Source organism: Centropristis striata, chromosome 24 (assembly GCF_030273125.1).
Source record: "Centropristis striata isolate RG_2023a ecotype Rhode Island chromosome 24, C.striata_1.0, whole genome shotgun sequence".
Taxonomy (NCBI): domain Eukaryota; kingdom Metazoa; phylum Chordata; class Actinopteri; order Perciformes; family Serranidae; genus Centropristis; species Centropristis striata.
Window position 1 is genome coordinate 6161024 of NC_081540.1, and position 23447 is coordinate 6184470.

Consider the following 23447-nt stretch of genomic DNA (forward strand, 5'->3'; position numbering starts at 1 on the left):
GCATCAGGCCCTGCATGAGTTTTCTCACCATGTAATCCCTTGATGTTGGTTAAAATGTGTTTTTTTTGCAGGACAAGAGCATGATTTAGTATGGTATTTCTCAAATCTATGTCAGTATGTTATGTTTTCATGTGAGCCTGTGTCCTCTCCTCTGTGCAGAGCTGGGGCTGGCTAAGTGGGTCACAGCTCCGCCCTCGCTGCTGCTGCTGCACGGCGAAGTTCAATGAGCCTGGCTGAAACCCTCCTTAGGCTGATTCAGGGAGAAATAATGGGGCCAGCGACTCTCAATCCCCTCAAGAACCGCAGCGCAGCACGGCAGCAAGCTGGCAGGGAGGCCCAGTGGAGCACAGGGTGGACCAGGTTGCCAAAGGAGCAGCTATTCACTCCTTAAGACCCTAATCTGGAGTGCATACCACACATGCTGTTCTAATTCACGGCGGGAGCATCAAGTCCACACTGTACATGAGGGGAACGGCCGTTTAAAGCACAATTTCACATGATTATTTCCAGCCTTTCTGCAGATCAAGGCGTTAACTCCCAGTGGAGATACGATTCCAGTTTCATGCCGTTTATTGAACCAATTTACCATGTATGACAGGAGAAATGAATGAATGCTTTCCTGTAAAAAAAATGTTGCTCAAATAGATAAAATTCTGCAGGAATTGCTTGCAGGAGAAGTACAGTAGAAGGGCAGGGTGGGATATGTATATTACTAAAGAGACACAAAAGGACTAACAAGAGACACAAAATGACTAAAAAGAGACACAAAATGACTAAAGAGAGACACAAAAGAATGAAAAAGAGACACAAAATGACTAAAAAGAGACACAAAATGACTAAAAAAGAGACACAAAATGACTAAAAAAGAGACACAAAATGACTAAAAAGAGACACAAAATGACTAAAAAATAGATACAAAATGACTAAAAGAGACACAAAAGGACTAAAAGAGACACAAAAGGACTAAAAAGAGACACAAAATGACTAAAAAATAGATACAAAATGACTAAAAGAGACACAAAAGGACTAAAAAGAGACAAAATGACTAAAGAGACACAAAATGACAAAAAAATAGATACAAAATGACTAATCTCATTTGCATATCTAAACATACAATTTCAGAAAACTTATAATGCAAAAATCTTTTTCTCTTAATGTAAATAAACTGGGGAAGTTTCATGGTTATATCTATAAGTAAAAAAAAAAAAACCTATTATATACTTGTAGAGCCATAATTTCTGCATCTGAGGCACTGCCACTACTACAGTGGTATGAACCCAAATAAACACAATTAAAGTGCAATAAATGGGTCAACAGGTATGCAGAAATAACTACACCATGATGCAGATTTGTAAAAAGTTGGAATTTGTGCTTTGTCAGGTCTGTTTACAAAGCTATAAGCCACTATCTTTAAAAATGGTTGTTTTCTGAATGGAGTTTAGTTACATCCAATCTTATCTGGGTAATTGAACCAATTTACCATGAATGACAGGAGAAATTAATGAATGCTTTCCTATAAAATGTTGCTCAAATGACTAAAATTAACTAATAAACTAATAAAGTAATGAAATAAAATAGGCTAATAAAATAATGAATATCAAGTGCTTGCACGAGCATGCGTGTAATCAAATTAGCTAACCCACCTCTGCCATTGGTTACATTAACATGTTTGGCATACTTTCGTCCGGCTTTGCATGCAAGGAATTTTGTTTTGATCTTCAAAGACTCAACAAATGTCACAAGTTTGAGTTTACAAATCATTTTCTAATGACACAGATTGCATGGTAGACGTGGTGAAGTCTTTCCTGCTTGTCTGGGAGCATGTGATGGTAAATGTGATGCTAAATTTAGGAATAATTGAGGGCATCCAGGAATAGACGAGATACACACTGAAAACATTACTTCAAAGGAGCCATCCTGTAAACTGTATTTTAGGAAGCTTTAACTGTTGTTGCACAGGCTCCAGAAACTCACTTCCCTGACACACTTTATTTAGCAAGCTGTCCCTTTTTGTTGAGGAAGACAACAACAGCATCGTGCAACAAAGACTTCTGGTTTCGTGTCCTTCTCCTGTGGTTTTGCCTTCGGAGCACAAATGTGCCCATACAGATTTTGTTCAAGAAAAGGGGAAGAGAAAAAAAAGGCTTTTTCTTTTCTTTTTTCAGACAGACAGTCAGTGAGGAACATTGTGTCCCTCCTGGTGGCTTGGTGCTGGTTCTTATGTAAGGCTGTTCTGCCTGGCAGCAGAGCAGAGCCCCACTGACACTGTCATCCTGCTAATTAATACACACCAGCTAGAGGTGTGCCCTCACTGGCTGGCTGTGTGTGTGTGTGTGTGTGTGTGTGTGTGTGTGTAGTCCATGACGAATATTAAAGCATTATTCTCACATTGTGAGTGTTTTTTTTAATAATCAGACGTTGTCTAATTAAATTGATGTATAATAAGAGAATTCCTTCGACCTCCTGTACGTGTGTGTACATGTGTGTGTGTTCTTGTGTGTATGTGTGTGTACATGTGTACGTGTGTGTATGTGTGTATACTTGTGTAAGTATGTGTGTGTTAGTATGTGTGTGTACGTGTGTGTGTTTGTGAAAGTATGTGTGTGTACGTGTGTGTGTGTTTGTGAAAGTATGTGTGTGTACGTGTGTGTGTGTTTGTGAAAGTATGTGTGTGTACGTGTGTGTACGTGTATGTGTGTTTGTGTACGTGTGTGCACATGTGTGTGTCTGTTTGTTTGTGTGTTTGTGTGTGTGTGTGTGTGTCTGTTTGTGTACGTGTGTACGTGTCTGTATGTGTGTGTGTGTGTGTGTGTTTGTGAAAGTATGTGTGTGTACGTGTGTGTGTTTGTGTACGTGTGTGTGTCTGTTTGTTTGTGTGTTTGTGTGTGTGTGTCTGTTTGTGTATGTGTGTGTACGTGTGTGTGTGTACGTGTCTGTATGTGTGTGTGTGTGTGTGCTTGTGTGTTTGTGCGCGTATGTGTGTTTGTGTGTGTATGTGTGTTTGTGTGTGTGTGTATTAGAAACCCATGATGAATATTAAAGCATTATAATCACATAGTGAGGGGTTTTTTTATAATCTGAGGGTTTCTAATTAAATTGATATGTAATAAGAGAATTCCTTGGAACCTCCTGCACACACACACACACACACACACACACACACACACACACCTGGAGCATTCCTTCCACATCTTATATTATTTTCCCTCTGCCTCAGTGTTACAGTTCCTCCGCCTCGCCTGTTCTGACCCCCTCCTGCCGCCTTTTGGACTCCTGCCCTTTAGTCTGATCTCCTATCGGATATGTTTGCCTCATCTCCCCTGCCTGCCTGCCTGTTCTCGACCCTGAGTGAACTGAAACTTTTTATTTTTTTTGACACTCTCAGAGTCATGCATTTGGGTTGAAGCCTGTTTGCACCAGTCACAGTTTTTTCCTCAGAAATCTCAACTTCAGCTTCACTTACAGACACCAAACTGACCAGTTTTATTCCAATCTAAATTATTACACAATTTTTTTCCTCAAATTTCTTGTTCATTTTAATGCCTGGTACAACTAAAGGTACATTTGTTTGGACAAATATGATGAAAACAACAACAAAAATAACCAAATAACCAAGATCATTATCAATAAAACCTTGGAAAATGAGATATCAGCTCTTAAATTAAACTCGTATGAGCTATTTTTGTTATTATCATTTTATTTGTCCAAACAAATGTTCCCATTAGTTGTACCGGGCATTAAATAGGGTTTAAAAAAATCATTTTTATTGCTCAAGGTACTGCATATGTGTAAACATAATTGTTTTAGCAAGTGTGCATGCAGACGTGGGCTCATGCATGCATGGTTTTTTAATGTTTTTTGTGTTTTTTTTATAGCTGCCGGGTCAAAAATGACCTCTAAGACAAGCTTTCATTGAAATGTGAACAAAGGCAATGTGTTACTTTTTCTCATGTTGGGGTCTGATTGATTATATTTGCATTAGAAAATCTTTGACCTTTTAAAGTGGAAGCAGCTGTTATTAGTCTCACCGTTGAGGCCGCAGCTCATTTCATTCATTGAATTTTGAGTTGAAAAAAGATCGTTTAGGGGGTTTCCGCTGGTGTTAAACATGGTCGCGGGTCATTTTTGACCCCTAGGACAACACAAGGGTTAAGGGAAATAACTTAAAACTTGAAAACAAACAATTATTTGCATGACTACATGTCAGAAATAAGTTTTTGTGTGTGTGAAATTCAAGCCTTAAAGCCTTGTTTAAACCAACAATAAGTAACCAAAGATAAGAAATGTAACCTTGTCGATGGAAAGTGTTCCTATATCTTACAATGCACTTGTGTAATAAGATAAGTGCACGGTAAAGAAACACAAGGTTACTCTGACAGCCGCGTGTGAAACAGGTGAAGTGAGTTGTTTGCTTCATGTGTCTGAACCCTCTGACCTCCACGCTGGAGACGGGCGGCTTGGCAGGAAATCATTGGCTCAATATGAGCTTCCTGCCCCGGCCTCCGTCCGAAATAACAACACTTGCAGAAAGAGAGAGCGCCGCCCGGAGAGTTCAGCTCCACACTCTCTGCAGGAAGGAGGTTCAGTGGGATATCCTCTCTTCACACAGTCAGGAAGCTATTAGACTTTGTGCCAAATGCAGAATATCCCAGTGAATAAAGGACATGGAGTCTATAAAGTTACTATAAAACAGTCTGTCTAATCTTTTAAGCTGAGGTAACATAAAACTGACGGTTTAAACCAATTTTAACTAAGAAAAAGGAGAAAAAAGTGACATTAAATGGGTTTTTAGGTGAAAAACAACACATTATTTTTCTTACAATTAAAAGTTTAATTCATAAAAAAAGAAATAAGCCTGGCACACTTTAATACTTTCACAGTACCATACTTTACCTGCGATAATATTTAATAATTATTGTTTAATTTAATGTATTTATCAATTGGGAAAACACATATTCATTAATATTTCTGTAAATATGACCATTTAAACAATACCTTAGACAAGAAATTTTGAAATATGGTATAAATACTGGACATTTGCATGTAAAATAATCATAATTTTTTCCAATATTTATCTTTATTTTACAACTAGAAAAGGTATTTGTATAGGAAAAATATTATAATTGATTACATGTATTATAAAAATATAACTTCAGTGTTATTTCACACTTTTTTAAACCCTTGACAAGACCTTTTTAATGTATTGTGTTTATTTATATATAATTATTGATATAATATATACCATTCAGATATTCAGCAAAAGTTAGTCTTATTTCTAAGCAAGTCTTCACATTTGTGTAGTATAAAGAGCATAAAGTCTGGCTATTTGTTTGTAAAACAATCACCAATCATCTATTTTTTAAATATATATCTTATACAAAGGTCTTTGTATAAAGGAAAGTATTATACTTGTATACATGTATTGTTCAAATATAATTTCAGTGTTATTTTAAACTGTTTTAAACCCTTCAAACAAAGTTTTTAAATTATTGTGCTTATTTATATATAATTATTGATATAAATTATAACATTCTGACAGATATTCAGCAAAAGTTAATCTTATTTTTATACAATCTGGCTATTTGGGTGGAAAACAATCATAATTGTTTCAATATTTATCTTACACATATGTATTAGTATAAAGAAAAGTATTATATTTGCATAAATGTATTATACAAATATAATTTCAGTGTGATTTGAAACTTTTTTTAAACCTTTTACAAGAAAATTTGAAATTATTGTGTTTATTTCTATATAATTATTCATATCAATTATAACATTTGGACAGATATTCAGCAAAAGTTAGTCTTATTTTTTATTTTAAAAAAGAATAATAATAATAAAAATAACTGCCTATTTGCATCTTATACATAGGTATTTGTATAAAGGAAAGTATTATATTTGTATAAATGTATTATTATAAAACTGCTTAAGGTCTAAATATTGCTTCAATGATATTGTGGAAATAAAAAATAAAGACAAAGTTGTATCTCTTTAAATAAATCATTTATTTTCATAGGTTGCTATCCATAATCAATACAGACAAAAGCAATACTCGACTACCAGAATTTATAAATCATTATAATCATCTCTTGTGAGCATCACGATAAACAGTATATTGAATTATGTACAATGGAAGACAACGACACATTCATACTGAGTCAATCCAAGATCAATCTGTAAAAGAAGTCATGGACACAGAAATGGGGAAAAAGCGCTTTGAGACGTGTCGAGAAACGAGAAAGTTCCCAGAGACAAAAACAAAACACTTGGCAGAAAGAGAAATGTACAAGGAGCAGAGCAGCTTCTGCCCACCACAAACAGAAAATTAATCATCAATGCAATGTTACATTTGGTTCCACAGTTGTAAACTAGATTGTATTCATGTCACTATTGCATATGCCATTAGGTAAAGTGTGTCAACAAGGCAAAGAGATCTCTATAATAAAATAGACAGAGTATTTTTTCATATAGTCACAGAGACTGTGAGGGAGAAAAGCATACAATACACTGTACAACCCCAAAGCAAAAACCCCGTCCCCTTTTTAAAAATCGGTAGCCAAAGTCTTTACACAGGAATATCATTGCAACATAGTTTAAATCTAAGTACTCTATGTATTTTCAATAGATTGTTTTTAGTTAAACTCTCTCTATGTACACAATATACACATTCAAGACTCTGAAGATAAATACAGCTCCAATATTATTATTAAACTCTGTCGAAACCGTTCCCCACATTGTGTTTCTGTGGTGCTCCCACCAGCTCAGCGATACATTCAGACATGGTTTAAAGTTTTACAATCTACTGTACACTAAAGGGGCTGAGAGCCGAGTGGAGTGGGACAATAAGACACACAGTCAGGAGAGCTTCACATCATGTTATAACTGCCTTTTAACAGACATTTCCAGGTTCATCGCTTGTCATTTTGACTGGAGATCCAAAGTTTATTCAGATCAAAACTTATAACCTTACAATGACTTTTCTTGTCTAACTGCACTGCAAAAAACCCAACTTGGATTTTTTTGGCCTAAAACTGATTTAAGTTGGTAAAACTTGGAAATATAAATTATTGACATTTAGGGCATTTCAAGTTTGTGAGTTGTTGTTACTTATATCTGTAAGTTGGGGTTCACAACAAGGGACAATAGTTCTGCCAACTCTTATTTCTTTGTTGTGAAATGCGGGAAAGCTGTGAAATTTGGTCATTAGCAAAAGCTAGCGGCTGACTGATGCTAGCGGCTAACTGATGCTAGCGGCGCTGCTTGTTACAGCTACAAGAGTAGCCATTAGCGTATCAATGCTAGCTCAAAATTGTGGTCGCAACATTAGCTGACATTTCATAGCAGCGTTACAATCGTGCCAATTCAGCACATTGCAGAAGTTAGCAGAAGTAAGGATTAAAAGTTATTACAATGTAAAATTATAAGTTAGTACAACTTACAGTTGAGAATTCAGAGTCGCGCAAACTCAAAAACAAAACTTAAAATATTTAGTTTAATTGTCCAACTTAAAATTTTATAGAAGTTTGTTGCCTTGAAATTTTGAGTTCACCCAACTTTTCTTTTTTTGCAGTGTGTTCTACTAATAGCATTCACTGTATTTTAGCATTTAGCATTATCCTGTTACAGTCCCACTTATATAATATAGCAACATAGTCTTGTTTTAACTTGTAATGTTACATAATTCTCTTCAGCCTGATCAAACTTTTTGTGCTGTCTGCCGTTTAGATATATTTTCCAGACAGCTGGTTCTCCAGTGAACCTTCATGATGGCTCCAGATGTGGCTGTTGGCTGCTCTTATTCTACTTTCTCTGTGTTGTAGATCCCCCCCCCCTCAGTGGTTGTCCAGCACGGTTAACACTTTTCCCCTAGAAACTGTCTCGACTGTGCCTCAATCTTAACAGTTTCCACTGGCTCCAACCCTCGGTCACCACCTCGATTATACAGTTGTACCGTCAAATGATATCACAGCAGGCTGTAGGTTTGAAGGTAGGAGTGTGTGAGGTTTTCAGGCTCAAGTGACTGAGGAACTGTGGGAGGTACAGTGCATTCAGATGCCTGGTGTTGTGGGGTCTGAGCTGAGTTATAGAGACATGCATAACTCTTAAAGACATTTAGAAATATATTTCTTTAAGTCCAGCTCTTTGATTGGACAAAAAATAAACTAGGTTAGAATAAATAAGAAATTAGTAATTAAGAAAATACTTTAATATCAATAAGATAAATCAGATCTCAAGCAGCTCCACTGTACTGTACATTTCAGAAATAATATCTTTAACGGTAAGCTAGGCTTTTTACTTTTTCACAACAGAATAACAATATAGAGATGTAGGTCCAAACAGACGTACCATAATAGAATATTTATCTCTTATTCCATAGAAAACATAAGGACAGTATAGACATTAAGGCATCGGGTAGGTCTTATCAGACATTCATCTTTCAAAAATAAATAACATATCTAATCTAAATATAGTTATATACTCAGTGTACCTTGGTTTCCTTCTCCCTGGGCTGTTTCTATAGGTTTTATTGTTCACTGTCATACTGGTTGGTCGTCTCAGAAACACACTCGCACTCATACAGGCAGTCAGAAAACCACCCCCAAGAAAATAAACAGTATCTGGGTACCATTAGTTAGTATCTGACTATCTTTGCTTCTGTGCTTGCACTGAAAAATATGGGTCAAAAGGAAAAATGGCCTCTGAAAGCACAGGGAACATAAAATGCCCCAATACACAACATCACGCACATCCACCCACACACACACACGTACACAAACACACCTGTCTTGCCTCAAGCGAATTCATGACATGCATAGAGTGTGACCTGCTTGTTTCCTAAGTGTGTGTGGGTGTTGTCGAGGGTCCAGACAGTCTTTGAGGGCCACAGAAAGCCCAGTGGAAGGGCAAAGATTTGTTTTTTTTCCAAGCAGCAAGTCGGTGAAGACGCCAAGTCAGAGGATAGACGAGTCCTTCAGTCTGAAAGAGACGACAAGAAACAAAAAGAGGGGGTTAGTGGAAATATCACATACTATTAACATAAACATTTGAAGCCATTTACATCAAACTGTCAAGCTAATTTTACTCAAAAATGCTAATAAAAACATTCTCAATGAACTTGCATAAACCTTGCTTGAATGAAGAATTTAGTTGGAGTGAATCTGGAAACATTAAGAGCTAAAAAAAAAAAAGAGTAAACTCCAGTTTGTGATTATTTCCCCACAAACAACACCAGCGACAACAATGCAGACTGCAGACATGAGAGGTTTGAGCCAACAGCCTTAAAAACTGTACAGTGTGAACTCATTCAGACCCAGATTACACCCAGTTTCTGTGTCACAATAACAAGTAGACACTGGAAAAACAGCTTGAATAACAAGAACAAAGTGTGCTGCCCAGGAGCGGGCTGGGATGTGTTAACCTGTCGTTGAATGTGGAATATTTGTGTGACAATAATTAGAATGACTTTTGGTTGATTATAGCCATGATGTTTAGATCCCTCTGTATCACCTGGGATGGTTACCCCAACCTATTCCAAACTCCAAACCCAACATATCCCAATCCCCAAACCCAATTTATCCCATTCTCAAAACCCAACCTATCCTAATCTCCAAACCCAACCTATCCCAATCCAAAAACCCAATTCATCCCAGTCCCCAAACCATCCCAAGACCTAAACTATCCAAACCCCCAAACTTCACCTTTCTCAATCCCCAAACCTAACCTATTCCAATCTCCAAACTCCACCTATCCCAATCGCCAAACCCAATATATATCCCAATCCCCAACTTTCCTAATCCCAAAACCCAATCTATCCCAATCCAAAACTAAAATATCCCAGTCCCCAAACCCAACCCAATTCATCCCAAACCCAACCTATTTCAATCCCCAAAATCATCATATCCCAATCCCAAAACCTAACCCTATCCCAACCCCCAAACTCTACCATGCCCAATCTCCAAACTTCACCTATCCCATTCCAAAAACCCAACCTATCCCATTCCAAAAACCCAACCTATCCCAATCCAAAAACCTAATCTATTCCAATCTAAAAACCCAACCTATCCCAATCCAAAAACCCAACCTATCCCAATCCAAAAACCCAACCTATCCCAATCCAAAAACCTAACCTATCCTAATCCAAAAACCCAATTTATCCCAGTCCCCAAACCCAACCTATCCTAATCTCCACACTCCACCTATCTCAATCTCCAAACCCAATTTATCCCAGCCTTCAAACCCAACCTATCCCAATCCATTCATGTTGTTTTATTTCTTAACACACCAGCTGTTTTGCCCGGAAAGCGCCTGAAGGACAGCCGGGGGAGGCTGGAAGTGGGAGGCTGGCCTGCAACGGTCGTTATTACATAATCTGGGATGTTGAGTGATGGGGGGTGGGGGTCTCTTCTGGAGCTGCCGTGTTGCTATGGACACACGCTGAGCACAGGAGCGAGCTGTACAGTAGCTGATGCATCTCTGATATTATACAGAGAGAGAAGGAACCGAGGTTTATATTGCATTGTAAATTATAAAGGCTTGTGTGGCCACTGTTGACAGTCTGTGTGTGTGGAGGAGGGGGTGCAGGCAGAAGGAAGGAAGGATTTACTTGAAGTCGGAGTGGTGGTCAGGGGGAGGGGCACTGGGTCAACTGGAAGCTTCCAGGAAGAGATGGAGGGATAAATGTATGAGTGGGAACAAAAAGGGGACAAGCCCGAGAGGAAGGCACCATGTCCTCGCTGCAGCCATGTGTCATGAAACCACACAAGGATTTCATGGCTGTCTTTATGCTGGGAAACTGGGAAACTTCCATCAGCGTAGGTCTTTAAAAAAGCCATAGGATAACCTCAGAAATGCACGCGGCTGAGCTGAAAGCACAGCTGGTTTTCTTAGTGAAAAGTTGCCTTTTTTGGAGCCGTCATCTGCTGTGCATGTGAAAAAAAACCCACTATCTTAATATCTAAATTCTATTTTTATAGGATAAATAAAGACGGGCGGAGGGTAGCTGAGGACACTACTATGCATGTTAAGTCACTAAATCCTAAGATCAATCCCTGTATCTTATATAATTGACTCTCACAGATCACAGATCTGATCTTACAGCCAATTTATGAACACTTTTCTGTTGATTTCTGCTTGATTTGTGCTCAGTTACAATAAAGGGAGATCTGGACAGGCTAAAGCGAACAAATGCCCACACCTTGCATTACGTATTAGCCAGCTGCTGTCCGTGGAGTAGCCTCTGGCTCTCACTGATCTACCCCTGGCCGTCTAATCTCGCCTGCAGAGGCTGTAATCTCATCTGGAGCCGTGGCTGGCTAAATGTGGGGAACGCTGGCCACGCAGTTATCTAGCAGCTAGCGCTTCTGTCTGGAACATCCCGGCCTACTTTAGCCCCCCTCCTCCCCGTGCCATGACACACACACACACACACACACACACACATGCATACGCTGCCTGGAAACTCTGACACAAGAGCCTGCGGTGTTACGTGTGCATGTTTGTTCTCCATATATCAAGTAACATGGCATTTCTGGATTTCCTGCCTCGGCTATTTGCACTGCTTTGTTATGTTTGCGGGATCTCAGCTTCAATGCAGGATGTAAATAAACTATTCAACAGCTTTTGTGCATGTGTGTGTGTGTTAGAGCCGGTGTGCAGGGATGCAGCAACAGTGGATTAAACAATCAGGATGATGAGTGAATCAGGTGTCACCTTTACGAATAACTTCACAAATGCCGGAACAAAATGTGTAGCGTGGAGAAGCAAAGGGAGCCACAAAATAATGATGCTGGCCAGAAATTCCAGCAGTGGACAAAGGCCTTTATGCAAATGTCTAAGTATGTGTGAGCAGCAGAGACACAAAACTATCAATTAAGATACAGATTTGGTTCATAAATGGTCAGAAAATACTAGATTATGTCATCAAAATCAGCGTGTTATAACAGCCAGATCTACTGAGCATGCTCAGAGCGAGTTAGGGATGCATGGCTGTGCAGCGAGACCCCTTTCGCTCACTGCACACTGCCAACATCACAGGAAATGTAAGTAACAAATATATGCCTAACATGCTCTGGGTGCTTTTGGGCCTCACATCATCCGTGCGATGACATCACTCACAATACTACGGTCGCCGTGACGTTTGAGAGCGAGCGGGATTTGAGTAGATGGACACGAACAGCTTCTTATCTGCCCGATGAATTACACGCACGCACCATGCTGATGGTCATGCTCTCTGCAGCCCGTGGGTGCGGCAGATGGTGGGCTGTCATTAGCGGAGGGATAGTGAGTAGGTGGGCATGTATGTGTGTGTGTATGAGACATATAGTGGGATGTATATGTTGACGTGCTACTGTGATGATGGGAAGAGAAATCAGCGTAATGAGAGTGTTTGCATGTGTGCAAAGACAGAGCAGAGTGGCAGGTGTTTAACCCCCCACACCACCCCCTTTCCCCCTCAACGCCCCCCCACACACACACTTGCCCTCCAGAGAGTGGCCATCTGCCACAAGCACTCAGGAGGGACTCACAGCGTCACAGCAGGACTCCTCCAGTCTTGGAGCCCCCTGATCATGTCTTTCACCCTCCTCTATCTCCCCATTTCTATCTTATGAGCAGGCCGAGGCGATAATTCAATGCAAAAATGTATCATATCGTGATGAAATCATACATTAAGCAGGCCTCCCAGGATTTCACAGTAAAATAAAATGCCATTTAGAGTAGTTTATCTGCAAAAACTTTTCTCAGAGCAAACCTGCAAAAAAAGTTATGCGCATGAGAACTTGGTTAAGTATTTCATGCATTTATTTAACCTTTTATATTTATTGAACTATTACCATTTAATATTTAGGGAATATCTATAGATATCAAGACCGGTGGTTTAAATTTTTACATGGTGCATTCAGGTTCCTATAATCGTGAAATCGTGAATTCATTATTCATTTTTAAAAATGTACTTACTTTGTTTTTTTCCTAAATTCTGTTGTTTGACATTATTTATTTATTTACTATTTATTTAAATAAATGATTTATTTTTATCAAATAGGGGTGGAATTACTTTAGGGTGATGGTACGATATTGACATTTTTTTACTTTTTTTTAAATGTATTTACCTAATTTTTTTCTGAATTCTGTTGTTTGACATTATATTAAAATTTTAAAATGTATTTTTCTGAATTTTCACTATTTTCTGACCTTGTAGATTATTACCTATTTACTGAATTACCTAAAAACATGACATATCGTGATACATATGTCATTAAGATATGAATTAACATATATAAGGAGAGATGATGTTGTTGTTTAAGTGCAGTCGGAGCCCTCTCACTGTACAAATCAAGCTTCTTGAATGGTCACAGAGGAAGCGGCTCGGCGCCATCAGATAAAGGTATTAGTCAGACGAGGACGTGGAAACAGAGACGGCTGACTTGGCTAATCTGGCTCCGGTACAGAACATCCACCTGGCTGAGCTGTGGCTCGCCGGTGCTGCGAGGAGAGAGACGGGGAGCTGGGGTTAGGGCAGAGGTAAACACCAGCGCCGAGTCACATGGGCTGGCCCGCTGACAAAACAAGAGGTAAACAAACACCTGACCCCGATGCCAGGCATTAGGACATCTAAGCCGAGCACCAAAAGAACGTATCCAGCTGTCAAAAGCTTATGACTTCAGGGTTTTGTTGACTGGAAGCGGTCACGTTTCGCACCGACGGGGAGGGTCACATGAGTCTGGGGGCGGCCAGATTCCAAGAGGCAGTCGGGGCTGATTGTTTTAGCAGAAAACTTTGATCCTGACAAACAGAAAAGTGGCTCAATCCAGCCTCTCTGCAGCTCACTGAGAGGGTTAACTCATCAGCAGAGGTGTTTGGCTGGAATGAAAACCTGCAGAGTTTTGGGTCAGGGGGCCAAGTGTTAAAAAAACAAAGCCATCCTGTAGTAGAGCTGCAGGGAAATAATCAGCAAGGTACTTTTTCATGCAGAAAATGCTGTTTTAACCACCTAAAATAGGCAGAATTCCTCCTTTTCTCTGATTATATTATATATTATATTAGGCAGAACATATTTGGGTTTGGGGCTGATTAAATAAGACATTTAAACATCACCTTGAAGCTTGAGAAACTGGAATGGACATATTTTCACTATTTTCTGAATATACTTCTTTCTTGAGAGAACTTTTAGTCTCCTATCTTGCAGGAGAAACCCATAATAACAACAGTCCTTTATTTATTTTATTTCATTGTATTTTTGTCAAAATAGGTGGAATCACTATAGGTGATGGTATGATATTGAAACATTTTTATAGATTTTTAAAAATGTACTTACTTTATTTTTTTTTCTAAATTCTGTTGTTTGACATTACTATGACATTACTATATTTTTATTATATTTATTTTAGAATATTTATCATATTTTATATCATTTTTTAAAATGATTTAATTTTCTCAATCGGATGATTCTGTCATGTTTCATTTTTCAGAATAAAAAAAAAAAGGCCCATTTTCACTATTTTCTGACCTTTTTCAGACTGACACATGAATGGAGAATGTAATCAGCCAATTAACGGTTAATGAGAATAATCATGAGTTGCAGCTCTTTGCTCCAGTGGGGCCCAGCGGCGCACTTTGACCTCCCTCACCCCGCCTCGCCACACAGCAGAGGGACTGAGCGTTCGGTAAACAAGCCGTCGGGCGAAGCGTCCCGCGCTCCCAGAATGCACCTTGGTTGAAGGGGGCCCTCACCGATGAGTTTATTTGTTGCTTTAAAAAGCCGAGTCGAGTCCCTCCCCTCCTCTCCTCTTCCTACTGAGCATACAAGGCTGTGCTGCGTCTCCCCCTCTCTGCCTGTCTTACTTCTGCTAAGTGAACAGCCTAATGAGGCAGAAGGCCAGTGGAGTGCACGTGCCATCCTGCCCCATTATGCACGCATTCATTCGCTCTCCCACAAACAGCCAGGCACTGGAAAACAAAACACTCGCTCTCTCTCTGCACATCTCTGCCAAGTGTTCACGGATGCAGGCTACGCCACTGGAAAGAAGAAAAAAAGGAGAAAAAAATCCCTGGGAGAAGAAAAAACCCAGGCGACTGCTCTGCATGCGTACGTGCTACAGTCCACATGTATGTGCTTGACTCTGGTCCCTCCCTCTGCCTGCTCAATTACTTTATTAGCATCATAAAAATATCCCCACTCCATCAAAACATGAGTACAGAACACGTGCGAATCAGCAGCGCTCGGATAAAAACAAACAAACATGCAGGCACACGTTGAGAGTCATTTAGCTGGAAATGGAAGCAGCAGTTTAAAAAAACATCCAGTTGTTTAACATGTTAAAATTCCAATGGCCCTTTTAGCAGTTTGTAGAACAAAAGTGCTCGACATCCAATCACTGAAAATACAGAAATCTCCAAAATGACCAAAGTTTTTGAACCCAAATCTCAGCATGGATTCCTCTCTGTTGTTCCAAGGTTTTGGCATATTTTTGTCATATTCTGGAGGATTTTCTGACGAGTTTTTATCAATTCTCTGTATGAATAAAATCGCATAATTCAGCAGCAAATGGTATCAACCCAAAAATTCCATGTGTAGCAAATGGTATCAACCCAAAAATTGTTTCAACAACTTATGGGACATAGTTGAACATGGAAATGGACTTCAAAGGGACATATTTGTTTCTTTAAACCTCTTCAGGTGTATAAGGGGTTCATAACATTAATATAAGTCCATTTATTAGATATTTTTGACCAGAACAACTTGACACACTCAAATTAATCTTCAGGTTCTCAGCTTTCAAACGATGTCACCACTTCTATGTGGCATTTATTGGTGACCTGCTATCTCCCCCTAAACACAACCACCAATTCTCCAAAAAAAAGGACCTTGAATGGTAACTGGTAATATAAAGAATGCATTCAGGAAAATAACTGATTTTTCCATACATTCCTCCTTATTTACCAGAGCTTGCACATGATAACATCTTATTTTTCTGCTCTGTGTTCAGAATGAAACATAATATAACGTGTGTCTCCGTGCACGGGGGCCATATGGTGAAATAAAAGCCACTTTCTATTCAAACGGCCTGGAGCCGTGACAACAACAGGCCCCCTCTCACAGCAACTTTTCAAACCCGCTCAGCCAGGAATGTGGACCGTGACATCCAGTTACCTGATGGCCGCATAGCAACTCGCCCACTTTGTTGTTTTCCCCTCACTGCCTGCCTGCAAGGACACAAACACATTTGCACTTGTGCTGGGCCTCACATGTCAGCGTACAGCCCCCCCCCCCCTCCACCTCCACCATCCAGCTCAACAAACACATGTGAGCTCACTGTGTCCAGTAACCCACATGGGGACAGGGGGTCAAACTTGGCTTTAATGTCAGTTTTTGTTTACACCGTCTGCTGCAGCTTTCTGTTGGATATTCTGGGGCAGCGTATTGATTATGGGATGGTAGGAATGACAGGTCCATAGAGGTCACATTGATCTGCAACACATCCTTAAGCCTTTAAAATGTATTTGCTTTATTTCTGTCTGAATTCTGTTGTTTGACTTTATTATTATTATTTTTTTTTAAATAAATTATTTATTTTTTACCAAATAGGTGGAATTACTATAGGTGATGGTATGATATTGAAACATTTAAAAAAAATATATATATTTCTTTTTTTTTTTTTTAACTTAATTCCATTGTTTGAAATTATAATGTATTTATTTATTATTTATTTTAATAAATTATTTATTTTTATCAAATAGGTGGAATTACTTTAGGTGATGATACAATATTGAAACATTTTTATTATTATTTGTAAATGTATTTACTATATTTTTTTCAGAATTCTGTTGTTTGACATTATTTATTTATTATTTATTAAAATAAATTATTTATTTTTTATCAAATAGGTGATGGTATGATATTGAAACATTTTTATTCTTTTTTTACTTTATTTTGTACTTAATTCCGTTGTTTGACATTATTATTTATTTATATAGTATTTATTTAAATATGTTTTTATTACTGTATTTTTATCATATTATTTTCAAATATTTATTATATTTTATATTATTTTTAAAATGATTGTATTTGCTCAATCAGATGATTCTGCCATATATTATTTTTTCTGAAATTTAAACAGCACATTTTCCACTATTTTCTGACCTTTTTCAGCCCGACACATCAATGGAAAATGTGGGGTCAAACTTGGCTTTAGTGTCAGTTTTTGTTTACACCGTCTGCTGCAGCTTTCTGTGCTTCATTGGGAGATTCTGGGGCAGCGTATTGATTATGGGATGGTGGGAATGAGAGGTCCATAGAGGTCACATTGATGTGCAACACATCCTAAAGCCTACCCAACTGAAAAACAACAGCCGGAAATGCCTGCGGCTCAGTGTGACATTAGAAGGCCTTAACAATACTTGTGCCCTAATGAGAATGAATCTCTAATCTCTCTGCTGCTTTTTTTCTCCCTGTGCAAACAACTTCCATTCATAATAAGCGTTGGTGGAATCCCAAAATCTATTTGTGTATTTTTAGGATCTGCAGCCCACGACAGCAGCAGCGAGGCAGCTCTGTGCTCCGCTCGGCCCTGCGTGGTGCTTGTTTACTTCAGAGCTCTCAGCCTGGTCACGTTTCATCGCAGCCGTGTGCTGCGTTCACATGTTGTGGGAAACATATAAATCAGGAGGAAAAGTGTGATTGATTGCAGCGAGAACTCTTCATTTTTAACCCGAAATAGCTCTCTTGTTTTGTTGTAGAAGTGGCCACATAAATAACTTGTCATGTCATCAAAGTCCTCTCATCTGTTTTTTTCTTGTTTTTTGGTCTTTTGCATTAAAATAACATTATATTCTGCAGAGCAGAGTGTTAATAATGCTCATAACTAGATGCTTTCTAATAAAATCTAATGTGAAACATTTAGTCTGCAAACAGCTGATTTTTATGAGTATTAACCAAATATTTAAACTACAATCAAAGTGTTAAAAAACATTTGTTCATTACTTGAGTCACAGCCACTCCTGTCAGTCAGTTTTTTTTGTCTTTTGCATTAAAATAACATTATATTCTGCAGAACAGGAACATGCTGCAAACCAGTTTTTCTTTTCCTGATTAATAAATTAAATTAAATCCTTCTCAGCTTCTTATAAGCAAGCATCTCCCTTGTGATCAGTACACATTTATATCAAAAAATCAAATAAAGGTTAAAGTTTGAATTCACATAATCAGTGCTCAGAAGTAGGAGCTGGAGACGAGCACCTGAAGGCAGCACCAGCACCGCCTACATGTGTACTTTGAAATCCACGGGGCCAGTTTGGATTTGAATCTGGCGGAAATACAAGTTTTCCTTCATCCTTGTTTTTCTTCTCCTCCAGTCTCCTGCCAGCTGTACAGTGCTGCTCTCTTTTCCTACAGTGAAGCCAAACTGCTTTGCTCATTTGTTTCAAATTTTAAGAAAAATTAGCACCCTGACTCACCTTTGGCAGTGGTTGCAGCCTCCTTGAATCCCAAACAGACATATGGCGAGCTGTGTAATCCATTGATGCCCCCTTTGCAGCTGCTGGTGGGCTTGAAGCCAGCCAGGTCCTCGCATTTCTCAACGTCCCGGTTGTCCAGCAGGTTCAAGGCAATGTAGTTCAGCCTGTTGGGGTAACCGGCGGCGCTCTGCCGGGTCACGGGGCTGCCGTACTCCTCGTCGGAGCCCTCGCTGCTCCGGGACGAGATGTTCTCCACCGAGCTGTGGCGCTTCACCGCGTCGCCGCGAGCGAAAGACGGGAAGACCGGCGTCACCGTGGCCGTGGAGGAGAAGGTCTCGGAGCTGTGGCGCCGGCGGCCCTGAGGGTTGGCCCGGATCACCTTGGCGGAGCAGTCGGGGTCCACGGTGGAGGACGAGCTGGCCTCCAGCAGGAAGACCCCAATGCTTTCTGGGACCCCCTGGTCCTCCAGAGACAGCCTCCTCTCCCTGCTGCTCTGACTGCTGCAGAGAGGTCAAAATATGACACGTTTAGTCTGCAAACAGCTGATTTTCATGCCAAATATTTAAACTACAATCAGAACATTAAAAAACATTCATTCATTTATTACTTCATGTTGAGTCACAGCCACTCATTTAGTCCCCTCGTCTGTTTTTTTGTTTGTTTTTTTGGGGATTTTGCATTAAAATTGCATTATATTCTGCATAACAGGAATGTCTTTTCCTGATTAAAAAAAATAAAGTAAATCCTTCTCAGCTTCTTATAAGCATATCAGAGAATCAAAAGGATAATGGTTAAAGTTTGGCTTCACATCATCAGTGTCAATAATGCTAATAATTAGATGCTTTCTTATAAAATCTAATGTGACATCTTTAGTCTGCAAACAGCTGATTTTCCTACCAAATATTTAAACTACAATAAAAGTGTTAAAAAACATGAATTCATTACTTGAGTCCCACCCACTCCTCTCATCAGTTTTGATATTTTTGTTTGTTTTTTGGGCTTTTGCATTAAAATAACTTCATATTCTGCAGAACAGGAATATGCTGCAAAATGTTTTAATTAAATCCCTTTCAGCTTCTTATAAGCACCATCTCCCTTGTGATCAGTATACAGTCATGGAAAAAAATATTTTAACCATTTATTTTCTGGACATTTTCCATGGTTTTCTTGATTATAACCATGGAAAATGTCTAGATATCAGCTCTTAAATTAAACTCTTATCAGCTATTTTTGGCCATTTTACATCTGTTTTGGTCATTTGTGTCTTTTTTGGATCAATTTGTGTCTTTTTTGGTCAATTTGTGTCTCTTATTGGTAATTTAATGTATTTTATGGTCATTTTGTGTCTTTTTTTTGTCAATTTGTGTCTTTTTTTTTGGACATTTTACATCTTTTAAATTGGCTCTTATGAGCTATTTCTGTTGATATCATTATATTTGTCCAAACAAATGTACCTTTAGTTGTACCGGGCATTAAAATGAACAAGAAGTTGAAGAAAACAAGGGTGATCTTATCATTTCTTCCATGAATGTATATTTATATCAGAAAATCAACCAAGGATAATGGTTAAAGGTAAGATTAACATCATCAGTGTTAATAATGCTGATAATTAGACACTAATACATATTACACATTCATTGATTGAGTAAAAATGTATATTTGTTCATTTAGAGTGATCAGAATGCCTTTCCCTTTGCCTGGGATCAGTCAAACAGGCAGCCTGTTGACAGATATGATACTAAATGATAAAACTGTCTCCCTGCAGGCAGACACACATACCTGGCGGTGTTCTGAGGAACCAGCTGTGGAGGCGAGCTCGTCATCCCAAACGTCATCTCGGTGTAGTCGTTTTTCACCTCGTCGTCTCCGAGGCCCTGAGAGCCCTTCTCCCCGTCCAGATGGTACACCCCGTCCTCCTCGGAGCACATGGACAGCTCTGGGAGCGTGCCCAGCCGCTCGGCGGGGGTGTCAGCCTCCTTGGGCGAGTGTGAGCCCAGCTCCAGGTTCATGTAGTCTGACAGGGAGGACCTCCCCGGACCCCCCCCAGTGGATCCCAGTGATGAGGACTGGCTCTCCGTGGACACCAGGGAGGGCGGGGAGAATCTGGCGCCACCAAAGTCGATGTTGATGTATTCTCCGGGGCTCCGGGGCTCTCCGGGTAAGGGGTGCTCGTTCATGCTGGGCAGGGTCCTCAGGGTGTCCAGGGATAACCTGTTGGGCCTGCCGAGCCTCCCTCTGTAGGGCAGGCTCTCCGCCCGGCCGTGCCTCACCGGAGACGGGAGCAGCGGGGAGGCACTGGGCTGCATCACTGAATAATAGTCCGACTCGGCCGCCCTCTGCCTCAAACTCTGAGGGCTCATCAGCACATACTGGCTGCTCTCCTCGGTCTTAGAGGCCTGGAGCTTAGCAGGGAGTGTGAGGGATCCGGCCTGGTATGCTGACCTCACTGGCGGAGCCTCAGCAGCCAGCAGGCCCAGGTAGTAGTCTGGGGGGGTCTGGAGTGGAGGTGGGTTTCCAGGTGACATGTTCATGTATTCACCGTTCCTGTCGGGGCTCTCCATGGAGGACTTGGAGCCGCACCACATCCTCATGTAGCCGTTGTCCTCCAGGGAGCTGCTGCAGGGAGAGCTGGTCTTGGCCGCCTGAGGATGCACCCTCGGGTTCACGATCTGCTTTGGCGCCGAGACGCACATGGGGCTCATGGGGACGTAGTTGTCCAGCTTGCCAGACTGAGCCGCCACACCTGGTGTCATTGGCATGTAGCCATCGTCTGCAAGGTTACTACTGGAGCTCCGGGATGACCCGATCTCAATGTCTCCATAATCCTCTGGGTAGCTGACTTTGGGCGAGGCGGAGTGAGAGTTCTGCCCGTGAGCCATCCTCATGAGAGTGTACTCGTCCAGGGAGGCCGAGGACAGCGGCGCCACCACTCTCTGTTGGCGTGGCGTGGTGAGGGAGTGCGTCCTCTTCCTGTAAGCCTTGTCATACGCCAGGCTGTCATACCCGGCTCTTGACCTGCTGCCACTTCCGCTCTCCATTATCATGTAGCCACAGGGGTCGCTGATGTCCCGGGATGGCGGCGTGCTGGACAGAGAGTCCGGGGTGTCGCTGCGGGTCAGCGGGAGGAACCGTTGCTCACCTGGGCTGCAGCTGTAGTCGTCACACAGCATGAAGCCGGTATCGCTGAGGGAGCCGGAGATGGAGGCGCTGCAGCTGAACGGCCGCCTGGCTTTGTCAGGAGTGCAGATTCCGGCGCCACCTTTGGGCGACATGCTGATGGGGCTGGAGGTGCCCGGCGGCGAGTTGGACACCGGCATGGAGCGGCTGTGGTGCAGGTTGGAGGCGGACTCCAGCATCCTGCAGGTGCGCCCGCTGCTGCTGAGCGTGTGGGACCTGATGAGGTGGTTCCCAGAGTTTGGACTGGTGGGACTTCCGGTCACAGATATGGACATGGACACGGGCCGGGTCACGCTTCCGTCCCCCTCGCTGGCCGTTCTTATCCGACAGGATGTGAGCTTCCTCCCTGGGGACGTGGCCGCCATGCTATCAGTCCTGGATCTCCTCACCAGGCCGGTCTGACTGGGGGGGAGGTTGTTGAGGTTGCGTCGTGTGGGCACAGAGATGGGGTTGGTGCTGGCCGACTGGCTCTTGCTCCGCGGCCTGAACTCTGACAGCTCCTTCATGGCCTTCATGGCCTCCAGGATGGTCTCGTGGATGTTCTGCGCCACCACCGAGTCCTCCGCCTGCATCCAGAACTCTCCGGGCCCGGTGACCGCGGACCGCCCCACCTCTATGAAGAAGAAGCTGTCCGAGTGGCCACATCTCCTGATGTTCATGAGCTGTAAACTGACAGCAGCTGTTTCTGAGTTCAGTTTGACGAAGCTGATGGTCCGGCTGGACAAACACAGCCGGTACACTCCAGTGAGGTTCTTGATTTGACCCAAGCCTTTGGATTTCAAGTTGACCTGCCATACCTCCTTGTAGGCAGCTGTTGCAGGAGTAATGAGTCCGTAGCTGGCTTCCTCAAAGCCCACGAGAGAGGAGGTGGACGCGGGGCTGTCGTACATTTTCCCCTCGGCTATGAGATCGGTCAGGACCGTGAACCAGCTCTCCTGCTCCTGCTCGTTGTCCGCAGCCACGGCGAAGTACTCGTCCTTGGTGTAGAGGGCAATGAGGTGCTTGTGTTTGGCGTCGGCCCGCTTGTTTACGCACAGACACGAGTCCAAAGTTATGACCCGTTTGGCGGCGGACTTGTTCCTCCATTTCTTCTCGCTCTCGTAATACTCCAGCCGGGCAGGGCAGCGCTCGGTCGGCTCCCGCAGCACGAAGAAGCGCCGGTGTCCGTGTTTCTGCTTCCTCAGGTATCCGCACTTCTTCACGCCGCTCGTCCCATTAGATAACAGGTGTCCTCCAGCCGCCGGAGGACTTGCCATTTCTCTCTTCTCTTTTTCAAGTTCCAGATAAGCAAACTCCTTCTTCTTCTTCTTTCTTTTTTAACTCGGTGCAAATAAAAACTGAACCTCTTTTATTGCGCTCTAATCCATCGCAGACACCGATATCTGTGTCCGCTGCGCGCCACGGTTGAAGCAACAGTGCAGTCGGACCAGACCAGAGACTGATCTGATCCTGGAGAAAAACAACATGTGACGCTGTAGCCTGCTGCTCTAAAAAAAGGAATAAAACACAGAGTCATAGGGGGGCGGTGCGTCCTGCAGGGGCCGTGCCTGTCAATCACGCGGATCTGGCGCTTCCTATTGGCTGCCTGAATAATTCAAGGCATGCAAACCCCGCCCCTCTGCTTTCCCAAACAGCTCTCTCATGTACAAACCGAAATTATTTTTAAAAATCCCTTTCAATAACAACCGTCCCTCTGGAATCTGAAACGAAACTGAATTCAAACAAACACATTAAATTCGTTTTCCTGCGTCATTGATTCCTCCCTTACAACATAATATTATTATTATAATTAATAATAATTTACTGTGTGGTTAACA

The 23447-nt window shown here is 41.5% G+C and overlaps 1 protein-coding gene across 1 annotated transcript; it reads right to left on the reverse strand.

Annotated features, from left to right (window-relative positions):
• Positions 1-5993: 5993 nt before the first annotated feature.
• On the reverse strand, positions 5994-23316 carry irs2a (insulin receptor substrate 2a). Its single transcript, XM_059327983.1, has 3 exons — positions 20233-23316; positions 18454-18953; positions 5994-8979 (listed from the first exon to the last, which is right to left on the reverse strand). The coding sequence occupies exons 1-3, from the start codon at positions 22884-22886 to the stop codon at positions 8975-8977; spliced, it is 3159 nt and encodes a 1052-aa protein (XP_059183966.1). The 5' UTR covers positions 22887-23316; the 3' UTR covers positions 5994-8974.
• Positions 23317-23447: the final 131 nt, after the last annotated feature.